The sequence below is a fragment of the Hemicordylus capensis genome, chromosome 4 (genome assembly GCF_027244095.1).
Source record: "Hemicordylus capensis ecotype Gifberg chromosome 4, rHemCap1.1.pri, whole genome shotgun sequence".
In the NCBI taxonomy this organism is placed as follows: domain Eukaryota; kingdom Metazoa; phylum Chordata; class Lepidosauria; order Squamata; family Cordylidae; genus Hemicordylus; species Hemicordylus capensis.
In genome coordinates, this window is record NC_069660.1 from 61,618,631 (window position 1) to 61,630,869 (window position 12,239).

At 46.1% G+C, this 12,239-nt stretch overlaps 1 protein-coding gene across 5 annotated transcripts in view; it reads right to left on the bottom strand.

The window, feature by feature from the left end:
- Positions 1–12,239, bottom strand: part of CAMK1G (calcium/calmodulin dependent protein kinase IG) — a 94,456-nt gene that overhangs the window by 61,738 nt on the left and 20,479 nt on the right. For all 5 annotated transcript variants that reach the window (XR_008306338.1, XM_053246845.1, XM_053246844.1 and 2 more), the window contains one exon: positions 871–988. Coding sequence is in view for 4 of the 5 variants with exons in the window: in XM_053246845.1 (XP_053102820.1) it covers positions 871–962 (92 nt within the window). In the remaining variant the exon portion in view is untranslated. The remainder of the gene's footprint in view (positions 1–870; positions 989–12,239) is intronic.

Consider the following 12,239-nt stretch of genomic DNA (forward strand, 5'->3'; position numbering starts at 1 on the left):
GGTTGTCATTTGGGAGGCCGGTAAGGGGCTTGCAGGAGCCCCCACCACTCTGCTGCTGCTTCTCCGCTACTGCCTTGCCACCTATGCAAGCTCCGCTAAAGTTATGGAGACCGCTTTCTCTCACTACCCCTCTCTTGGTACCTTTTGGGAGGTTTAGGGATGCCCCCTTTACTTGTAAAGGGGAATCCTCAAGGATTCCCCTTTACAAGTGTACCCGAACTCTTGGTAGGTTATATGCCTAACTCTTGGTTGGACATATTGGTCTGCAACGAAGTTCTTCAAACCCGGGGCCGGTCCAGTTCAAACGCAGACTGGCTCCACACTTTGGGGGGCTGGTAAGGTTCGAATTTGGACTGGCCAAACCAGGCTGGATCAATGTCAAGCCCAGCTTGAAGCGAGCTGTCTCTCACTTCTGTAATTGGCATTTCCTATGCATAAGGAGGAACCAATAGGATGTGGCAGCTGACTGGCAAAATAGGAAGCAACAAACATCTGTTTTCAAGGACATTTTGATTTCAGGGACAGTGGTAACCAGTGCTGGGAATGTGCAGACCCCAGGACATATGTGAATGCATGAATTAGTTTCCTGGTCTCCAGAATGCATAGAAGAACTGAGACTGGATCCATCCCACAGACAGGGAACTATGTCCAAAGTGACCCCCCCACAACCCAGCAACACACAAGTTCCCACACTGCTTTACTCTGGAACACAGCAAACTCACGCATGCTTCCTTTGCTGCACATGGACTTCATAAGTCAAGATGTCAGCCACTGATTATTATTGTTTACATCCTGCTGAAAGCTAAAGCAAGCTGGGAGAGGCAGGTTATACATATTTTAAATAACTAAATAAGAATAAGGAATACTTACGATCCGAGTGCTTCCATGAAAATAAATGTTTTTCTGATGTTGTTGGTTTGTTTCTTCCAGGAACTGCCCTCCTCCTCTTGCTTGTGGCCCATCTTCTCCAGAGCTGAAGCTGAGAATTCTGACAAGATATAAGCATGGTTATGGATTGGTAGAAAATGGAAAAAAATAAGACTGCCCTAATAGTAGGCACACACACACAATTACTATATTTACCTAAATCCAAGACTAGGTTTTCCCTGAGTTCTTTAGTTTTAGAAATGGGGGTGTTGTCTTAAATTCAGTATCCTATTTCTTTCAGGTAAATAACCTTATTTAACCTCTGTTTTTAAGGGGATGTCTTAAATTAAGAGGCACAGCGGGGAAATGCTTGACTAAAAAGCAGAAGGTTGCCGGTTCAGATCCCCGCAGGTACAATATCGGGCAGCAACGATATAGGAAGATGCTGAAAGGCATAATCTCAGACTGTGTGGTAAACCCCTCCTGTATTCTACCAAAGAAAACCACAGGGCTCTGTGGGTGCCAGGAGTCGAAATCAACTTGACAGCACACTTTACCTTTAACTTAAATTGAGGGTTGTCTTTTTTGTGTGTAAATACATTAACCTATTAATACACAAAAATGTAAGAATTTATAATCACTGCCATTCTCCTCTGGTACAAGCTACTGCTAGTTTCCCCAATTCGGTCCCTTAGATATGACTTTTTTCTGTGACTTTTCTTCAGATGACACAACTCAGGACAGCTAAATGCAAGGTTGATCTCTCCTCTCCCTCTTAAAAATTGTGTGAACACTCAGTGGACTCAGTTTCACTATGTGACCAGTCTAGGTAACTTAGGGATCAGATAATCGCAGACTATGTTTGTTCAGAGCCAACATCTCTTCTTTACCATTCTTTTAAAAAGCTGGTCTCCCCTGTTCCATTTTAAAAGCTGGGTTTCCTGACTCTGTCTTTGTTGTGGTTGATATGAAGCTGCTTAAAACAGGGCCAGACCATTGGTCTATTTAGTTCAATATTTTGTCTGAACTTACTGGCAGCAGCTCACTAGATTTTCAGACATGGAGCTTTCCCAGCCTGACCCAGAGGTGCCAAGAAGATGCCACTGCTGAGGATGTGGACAAGCTGCTTAGAGCAGTGAGGCGTACCACTTGTTCTCTTGACGCTTGTCCAACATGGCTTGTTCTATCTAGCAGGGAGGCTGTTGTAGGGGGCCTGGTGGAAATCACAAATGCTTCTCTGAGGGAGGGCAGGATGCCTCCTTGTCTCAAGGAGGCAATCATTAGACCTCTTTTAAAGAAGCCTACATTAGATCCCTCAGAGTTGAGCAACTATAGGCCTGTCTATGGCTGGGCAAGGTAATTGAGAGGGTGGTGGCCTCTCAGCTCCAGGCGGTCTTGGAGGAAACTGATTATAGACCCATTTTAAACTGGTTTTCGGGTGGGCTATGGGGTGGAGACTGCCTTGGTCGGCCTGATGGATGATCTCCAGTTGGGAATTGACAGAGGAAGTGTGACTCTGTTGGTCCTTTTGGACTTCTTGGCAGCTTTCGATACTATTGACCATAGTATCCTTCTGGAACGTCTGAGGGTGTTGAGGGTGGGAGGCACTGTTTTACAGCAGTTCCGCTCCTACCTCTTGGATAGATTCCAGATGGTGTCAATTGGAGACTGTTGCTCTTCAAAATCTGAGCTTAAGTATGGTGTGTCCCTCAAGGCTATGTACTCTCTCCAATGCTTTTCAACATCTACATGAAACTGCTGTGAGAGATCATCAGGGGATTTGGAGCAGGATGTTATCAGTATGCTGATGACACCCAGATCTATTTCTCCATGTCAACCTCTTCAGGAGATGGCATATCTTCCCTGAATGCCTGCCTGGAGGCAGTAATGGGCTGGATGAGGGAGAATAAACTGAAATGGAATCCAGATAAGGCGGAGGTACTTATTGTGCGGGGTCAGAACTCCAGAGATGATTTTGATCTACCTGTTCTAGATGGTGTCACACTTCCCCCAAAGGAACAGGTTCACAGTCTGGGAGTGCTTCTGGATCCACACCTCTCCCTGGTTTCTCAGGTGGAGGTGGGGGGCAGGGGTGCTTTCTATCAGCTTCAGCTGATACACCAGCTGCACCCGTTTCTCGAGATCAATGACCTCAAAACAGTGGTACATTTGTTGGTAACCTCCAGACTGGACTTCTGCAATGCGCTCTATGTGGGACTGCCTTTGTATATAGTCTGGAAACTTCAGTTGGTTCAGAATGCGGCAGCCAGGTTGGTCTCAGAGTCATCTCGGAGAGACCACATTACTCCCTTGTTGATTGAGCTACACTGGCTGCCAATAGGTTTCCGGACAGAATACAAAGTGCTAGTTAGAACTTATAAAGCCCTAAACAGCTTAGGCCCTGGGTATTTAAGAGAAAGTCTCTTTGTTATGAGCCCCACCGCTCAATGAGGTCACTTGAGGAGGTCCATCTCCAATTACCACCAGCTCGTCCGGTGGCCACACAGACACGGGCCTTCTTGATTGCTACCCCAAGGTTGTGGAATGCGCTCCCTGCTGAGATATGATCCTCCCCATCTCTGGCTATTTTAAAAAAACGTCTGAAGACCCAACTCTTCACCCAAGCTTTTTCAGCTTTTTAAATTTGTAGGTTTTAATTTTATGCTGTTTTTAAATTGTTAAACTGTTTTAACCTTTTATAATTGTTTTAATTGTTTTTATGTCATTGTTAACTGCCCAGAGACAAAAGTTTGGGTGGTATACAAGTTAAATAAATAAATAATAAATAATAATAAATGAATAAGAAAGTTTGGGTGGTATATAAGCAGGGGCGTAACTATGGTAGGGCAAGGGGAGACAGTTGTCTGGAGGCTCACTGCCTTGGGGGGCCCCCCAGAGGCAAGTCACATGACTGACTCCCCCAGCTGCGCACCCACCCGGGCTTCCTTCAGTTGTATTCATCCTCCGAAATTGTGTGTGTTAAGACCTGGAGCTACCAGAACAGCATGTCTTTCTCTAGTACCATTAAATGACCTGCATCATCCACAATTTACAAAACCCTTAAAAAAATAATTTAGGATTATGTTCTATTGTAGCACATAGATAGATAGATAGATAGATAGATAGATAGGTTATATCTATCTATCTGCTTTTTGTTACCACTATTCAGCCTCATTTAAGATTTCTTTACCCCATGAGCTGAGCTTCAGTGAGCGGGGGGGGGGCATTTTAAAATCCTGTCTCTGGGCCCACTCCAACCTTGCTACACTCTTGTATACAAGTTAATCTGAGATTGAATCTGGGGCCTTCTGCATGCAAAGCAGTTGTTCTACTACTCACAGCTCCCTTTCTTTGTGGATAGAAGATGGAGATGAAGCCTTGCTACTTACAGACGAAAGCCCTGCTGCTGGGGTGAAAGGAGAGAATTACTCCATATAGGACAAAACTTCATACAACATGGGAGATCTGTACAGTGGCGTAGCCACCATTGGACTAGGGGAACAAATATCCTTGGGCTGCAGAGGTCTGAGGTCTACCTAGCGGCCCCCTTAGCCCCTCACTCACCTCCCTGAATACACAGCCAGTGAACAAATGCTCACCAGCTAGGTGTTCCACCCCCCCCCGCATTGATGTTAGATGCAGACTGATGCAGGGGGTGTTGCCGGTATCAGGGTACATGTGCACCACCACTGCCTCCCCTCTCCCAGTTGGCAAGCAGTTCCTTCATGGCTGGGTGCTTCCTTTCTCTCCCCCCTCACTTGTTGGAAAAGAAGTACCCAGCTGACCAAGGAACTGCTCGTTGACTGGGAGAGGAGTTAGTGGTGTATGCATGTCCCAATGCTGGTCACTCCCTGCATCACTGTGCTTCTGACATCAGCACAGGGGGTATGATGGCTGGCACTGGAGCATGCACATGCTGTTGGGAATTCTCTCTGGTAGGAGAAACCCTTAATCATTATAGCAGAGTGCACAGAGGCACAACACAGCGGAATTTGGTTAGGCATGCGTGTATGCTGAGAGTAAAATAACTTGGAGCCAGTTCATAGTTTCAAATCAATATAAGGAGTATTTATTAGAGAACTCCATTCTAGATAGGAAAGTGAAGAGATAGCATCTCTATTCTATCTATCTAGTGGAATGCAGATGGATTCTGCATCTCTGCACACATGGTACAGGGAGAAAGGAGCTTGCATGTTGCAAGGGAGAAGGAAGGGAAGGGAAGAGGAAGTGGCAGTCAGTCAGTCAGGAAGTCCCTGAGATTAGCAATCTACATATCAAAGGGATAGTGTCAGAGTAGTAGAGAAGGGATGACCAATGCCTTGACCCTCTAGCCCTCTGACTCACTAGTCTGTCCTCCTATGTCATTGAGACAAGACACAGCGCATAGTCTTTCACTTCCAACTCATGCCACCCATCCCTCTTCCAGTCAGGATAAACTTCCTGTCTTTGCTGATTGGAAAATAGAAATGTTGATGGGCCATGAGATAGATATGCCTTGTGGGGAGTTGGGTCTTGGACATCCAGGCTTTGTTGGGGTCCCTTGGGCAATATGGCCTTAGGGGTCTCCTCTCCTTGACTGTGTCTACATTCTCTCATCACCCTCACTGCTGTCCTTTCACCTGCCCTCTCCAACACACATTTTGTTCAACATTTGTACAACATGTGTACATTGTACACAGGTTCAGACCTGTAGTTATTCACACATTATGTTGACCACAAGCACAGCAACACACTCCCTATCTGTACCATGCATTTGTGGGGGGCTGCACCCAGGTTTTGACATGCACACAAGACATCCATATTTACGAGTGTACAGAGATCTCTGTACTCATGTGACTTAACATCTGAATAGGGCTTCCCTTGGGCCACATCTGTACCACCATCAGAGGGAGAGGCCAAGGAGAGTGGATGCTGTGGCTCCTTCTCCTCACTCATGTCACTGCATAGACATTTGGAGAAGGCAGGTGAGCAGGCAAAGGCACCAAGGAAGAGCAGCAGGAAGTCTATGCCTTGTGATGGCTGTGGCATGTGACATTATTTCTATGAGACCACTAGGATGTTATAATAAGAGCTGAGATACCAACATATGATTCATATTACTTTCAGTGTGCCGGAGAATGTTAGATTGACATTGCAAAAAGATATCAAACTTGTTTACCGATAACACAAGGATTCTTCCGTTTTCCAAAATGGTTTCACTATGGTAATCACACAGAAAATATTGATTCCATTCCCTTTCAATCTCACCACAATTTCCATTACAACTATGTGTGCTAGTAAAGTGGCTGTCTGCATATTCAATTCAAAGCCTGGTGATATTATTATTACATTTATATCCCGCTCTTCCTCCAAGGAGCCCAGAGCGGTGTACTACATACTTGAGTTTCTCTTTCACAACAACCCTGTGAAGTAGGTTAGGCTGAGAGAGAAGTGACTGGCCCAGAGTCACCCAGCTAGTATCATGGCTGAATGGGGATTTGAACTTGGGTCTCCCCGGTCCTAGTCCAGCACTCTAACCACTACACCACGCTGGCTAGATGCTAGATGATATTAGATGCTAACACAGTAGTTTTGATGGCAAAAACTGTAATTTAGAATTGCTATAAGAGATGTAGAACCATACTGTGGCTAGATTTATCTAATTTAATAGCCTACTATGGAAATTTGGAGCAATAAACGGATTCTATAGGCACTATTTGCACAGAATTAATTAAAAATGTTATCCTAAATGCTCTGGAACTGGAGGCTTCATTTTAATTTTTTTTTAAAAAAAGAAGTTGTTAAAATGGGCCATGCAGTATAACTTAACCAGATAGTCCTGGGTGCAATGAAGCCTTAGGACAAGCATAAAGGTATATAACACTGGTTTATTTGCACCCAAACCCAAACGAAGATACAAGGCAAATAACTGGAGTAAAACAGGCCACACCTTTATTCAGATTATTCAGACAGAAAGAAGGAGGATTGGCTCTCCACCCCACCCCCTCACCCTGTGCCGAAACTAAATATTCACTGACCACAGTGAACCAACCTAATTGAGAACAGGCAATACACCTTAGCTCCAGCCAGCATCATCACTGAGGTTAATGCTGCCATCTTAGCTGACCTATTGCCAAGGCTACCTGCCTTGAGATCACCTCCCTCAAACTGTGAAGTCCTTTAAGGAGGGCGATCCCTCAGCAGGTTGGAGTAAGTTCAAGGCCAGTGCTCCTTGAGCCATGAAGCCTCCAAGTACTGCCAAGGACTCATCCCGATGCCAAAATGCATGCTTTAAGGTGCTCACCACCCTGCACTGCCCATTTACACCACACTGTGCCTGCCACTGTGACTGGGGAACAACCTAACTAACTAAGGGTAGCAGTGAGAGGAAGGCAAAAATAAAATAAAATAAATTAAAATAAAATAAAAACCCTGGCAAAAGCCAATCAGCAGCGGGGCAAAAATTCCTACCTGGCCCCAGAAAGGGCGATCAGCCAAAATCCACACTGCATCCAGGGAGGGGAGGGCAGAGGCGTAACTATAGGGGGGCAGGGGGGGCACGTGCCCCGGGCGCCATCTTTTCTGGTCACGTGGGGGGCACCACCATGACCATTTTTTTTTAAAAAAAATTGTTAATACAAATGTTTCCTGCTCAGTGCAGCAGCGCTGCAGCAGTCAAGGAAGCGTGTCGATGCCCCCTTCCCCATGAGCGGTCCCTTCCATGCCGCCTGCGCCCCCCCCCATTGCTTTGCTGGCACATGGCGGCCAGTCAGTGGCCTGGCTTGGCGGTGGCGGCGGGCGCTTGTGAGGAAAAACCTAAGTATAATGTAGTATGTTGGGGGGGTGCGGTGGGGGGGCGCCATTTCAGTGCTTGCCCCGGGCGCCATTTTCCCTAGTTACGCCTCTGGGGGAGGGAGGGAGTTGCTTGCCAAAGCTGAAGGAGAAGGAGGACGGGCCAGCTGAGAGAGCATGCTGGTCCCACCCCCTCCAACCCCTAAACCAATTGGAACACCCCCCCCCCCAATGCCTCATGCTGCATTCAAATGAGGCTAGGGCAAAGAAGCTGCACCCTGTACAGGTCGGGGCGTGCAGCTACATTACAAAGGATTAGTTTGAGAAGGCATCTTCAAATACTAGTGGGTGGGTTGGGGGGAGTCATCTTCATAAGAATACTTGTCAGGATATGGAGAAGTATCCTGGGATATATAGGAGACCTGGTCTTGAGCACAAATTGTTCCTTTTGCTAGGCAAGGTCTGCCTTGGTTTGCATTTGGATGAGAGACTACATGTGAGTGCTGTAAGATATTCATTTTAGGGGATAGGGCTGTAGCTCAGTGGTAAAACCTCTGTTTTGCATGCAGAAGGTCCCAAGTTTACTCCCTGCCATCTCCAGGTAGGGCTGGGAGAGACTTCTGCCTGAAACCACGAGGAGAGTTAGATGGATCGATGGTCTGACTCAGTATAAGGCAGCCTTCTGTGTTCTTAGGATAACTGAATCCGCTTGCCCAAAATTTGGATAATTGGAAGCAACTATTCTTTTTAAAGAGGAAAAACATTAACATTTAGAATAACAATCCATCAAATTAACCCTTTGCTTCTGTACCAGAGCTGATAATGTACAGACTAATCCAACACATTTTTTAAAAAGAGACTTTAAAAAAATCCTACTGAATTTAACAAGATTTTCCATCTAATGACAGTAACCATTTCTGTAGTCTGGGCAAAGGCTGCCATCTTTATTGCACTGAGAGTACTCGATGCGGAAACCGAGCCTTCCTCTACCATTATTTGGGCCATCTTTAGATGAAATAAAGCTGGCAGAGCTTATTCTACTTCCCAGAACAGTTGCAGACACGGAAAAAGAAAAATGAAAGCTCAAACCCATGCATGTCCTCAGTAAACTTAAGGTCCCAGAGGGAATTAGGTATGTGTGAGCCAGACTTTAACCTTCCCCACTCTTTTCTGCAAGTTTTTAAAATTCCCTCTAGGGATACGTGAGCTGGCTTGCATCACATACATTGACTTGGGTGGTTCGAGATCGAACCGGCTCGGCCCCGAAAGTCGGGGAGCTGGTCCGAGTTCGAACCGGACCAATCACTAGTTCACTGCAGGGGTGGGGGCTTGGGGGAGGGGGTATGCTTGTAAAGGGGAATCCGGCTAGGATTCCCCTTTAAAAATACAGGGGATCTCCTAGCCTAAAAAGACTCTCCTTCTTTAACTTTAAAGAGTGGGGGGGGGAGGCAGAAAAATGCTCAAATCTTTGCCTTTTAAATGAAGCCCCTGTCAGCAGTGGGGGTAGCGGAGGTGGCTACTGCATGGCAGAGACTCAGGAGGTGGTGACAGTGGCTCCTCCAACTGCCCCGCTGGCATGCAAAATGCTTAATTATTATGTTTAAAATGGGATGGTGGGGGTGGCCACTGAGGCAGTGGAGATGGTGGAGAGGGCTCCTACAAATTATAGTCTGGCCTCCTTCCCAAATTATGGTCCAGGCCGGCTAAGGCCCGGTTCAGGCCTCTGCATGTTCGCAGAGGCCTGAACAGGGCTGCAGCCGGTTCGGACTATCATATGGGATGTAGGACAGCAGAGTGGTTGGAGAAGCCCCCACCGCTGCCTCCTGAGTCTCCTTAAAAACTTAAAATGTAACATGATAGACTCCATCCCCCCAATTTTATCCTCACCACAACCCCTGTGAGATAGTTTAGGCAGCAAGATGGTGACTGGGCCAAGATCATCTAGTGAGATCCATGTGTGAGAAGGAAATTGAATGCAAGTCTCCTCAGTCTTAAGTCCAACATTGATCCACTACTGCACCACTTTGGGTCAACCAGCGATTAAATAGAAGCACTCCTTATATGGTAAACTGGAAATATATCAAGAAATGTTACTGCCTTTGCTTAGCAATTATTAGTGCAGTTAAAGGAGATTTCTGGAAATGACATTAAGCAGAGGCACTTGAAAGTGCTCCTGAACCAAAGCAGTGCATTGAGTGGGAATGGATGCTTTGAGTAACAGTTCTTCAAACATGCTCCATTTCTCACTTCTCAAAAGCAATGAGAGCCTTCAGACACATGGCTGGGTTTGCTGGAGGCAAAATTGAATCTTTTGTTAAAAAGGAATGGTTTAAACAGCAGAAAGCACTACAGCAAAGAAGCCAAAAGTTCACCCTTTGTGACAGGTAGTTAAGATTTTCAATTCCCACTGAAACTGTATTTGCCATCTTCAATTAACAGAGTTACATGATTTTCAAGTGGTCCAACATCAAGCTTCAAAGGTTAATTCTACTGTACTGTAGTGAAAGAAATTGACTCAACGGCAAAGAATGACAACTTCTGTTCATAAACTCCTTAAAAGCCAAAATGTGAGTTGGCCTTTATCTACTCACAAGCGCCGGGGTGAGCTGTTACATTGCCAGTCTTAGTAAAGGTGGTCCTCATTCTGTATCTGCTGATGAAGACATTGCACCCACACCCCAAGAAGACATGAGGCACAAAATATTATGGTGATAAGGGCCACAATTTTATTATTATCTTCAAATGCAACTGAAATGGAAACTGGGATTGGCTCTCCACCCCCACAGTGTGGAACCTAAAGGTATGCCACCTCCGTGGCAGGATTGCCTAATTCCCACGGGCGAATGCACCTTGGCTCCAGGCTGCCCCATTGCTCTAAAGCAGAGGCTGCCCATCTTAGCAGACCTAAGGTCAGGTCTTTGCCCTTGATGGCATCCCCACCCCCCTGCTCGAAGCCGCCAAACTTTTCCAAGCCTGACAGAGTAGAGTGGATTAAATCAGAGTTCCCTGATCCACCAAGCCTCTAGGGATCTAACCTGCCACTCCATTGCCAAATGCTTACCTGATGGTGCTCACCAGGGCTTAGATGTTCCTCCCTGCACCTGCCAAGTTGTGACTAAAAAGGAAAACTTAACTAACTGGGCAGGCAAAAAAGGACGTGCACCAATGGCCAATTGGGTGAACGCCCCAAAGATTCCTGCCCAGCTCTAAACGGCAACCAGCAAGCCCAGACTGAACCCCAGGGAAAGGAGGGAGGGTGCCTGTTGAGAACGGACTGAGGGGGGAAACGCCGATGGCCGGTTGTGTGCCGGAAGGCCCTCCCCTTCCCAACACAGGAGCCAATGGGCTCCAACTCCAGCTTCATGCTCCTTGTGAAAGGGGCTGGGACAAACAAGTAGCACCGCCCATTTTGGCAGCGAATGGCTGGCTTTTAGCAGAGCTGACAAATTAAAACCAAAAAGGGAAGCCTTTATAGCCAGTGCCTGTAGGTGTGGTTCAGTATTGTCCTTGACTTAGCCAACCATCTTCACAAGAAAACAGGAATGCAAATACTTATAACTGAGTCACACAGGGTAAAGTTCACCACCATTAAATTTTCAGATCATTCAGAGGACCTGAATCTGGATATGAAGGGCAAAGGCCTAGTCTTCCTGCATATGAAACCATCCTACAAGGATCAGTAGAACCTTCTCCTCCCGCAACTGGCCAGCTACATACTGGTCAACACCACATTCCCAGGGCACAGCATTGCAGCCAGACCATACCCTTCAAGGCAGGGGCAACCCTTTCATGAGGAAAGGTGAAGCAGTTGCCTCAGGAGGCAGTTTGTTGCGGTGCTAACAGGGTGGCAAGATGTCCCTGTTGTCACCATTGGAGCATTTTTGGACCGATCTGGCCCTTACAAACTTTGCATGGGATGCTTCTCCTTACAAAGCTTGCAAGAAGTATGAGGAGAGAAGAGGAGGCTGCTAGCAAGCTTCCCCCCTTCCTGTCCACTGCATCACTTTCAGTCTTTGGAATGAATAGCTTGGACTGTACCAAGAATTCTAGGGCTGCTTTGAATACCCTTCTTTGCATCCAGGTTAAAATAATGAAACAATGTTTGATTTTTTTAAAGTCAAATTTTCATGGCATTAGACTGAATAATGCATCCTAATAAGAAGCACAAACAACCAAAAAGATCATTTTGTGCATTCCTCTTCTTTCTGATTAGCTGGACACAATATGAGTTGTCATGTCTAGTTATAATTCAGCAGAAAACAAATAATGGCAGATATGAGAGCTGATTCATACAACCATTTCGGAGGCTGAAGAATCACCATGTGATGTTCTCTCTTAGTTTTTAAGTGTGGCAGATCCCCTACAGCTACCACATGAAAAGCAGCAAGATCACATCAACATGGCGGGCAAAAGCCACTGAATGGTGCATCTCTCAAAAATGGTTTAGCCATCTTTTTGCACGATCCCTGGTCACAGAGAAAGAGTATGTGCACATACAGTTTGTACACTCATAGGTTAACATATGTGGGGTGGAGCCAATAAGTGTGATCAATCCACCCATTTGCACATACAGTCTACATACATGTAGCATGTAAATACCT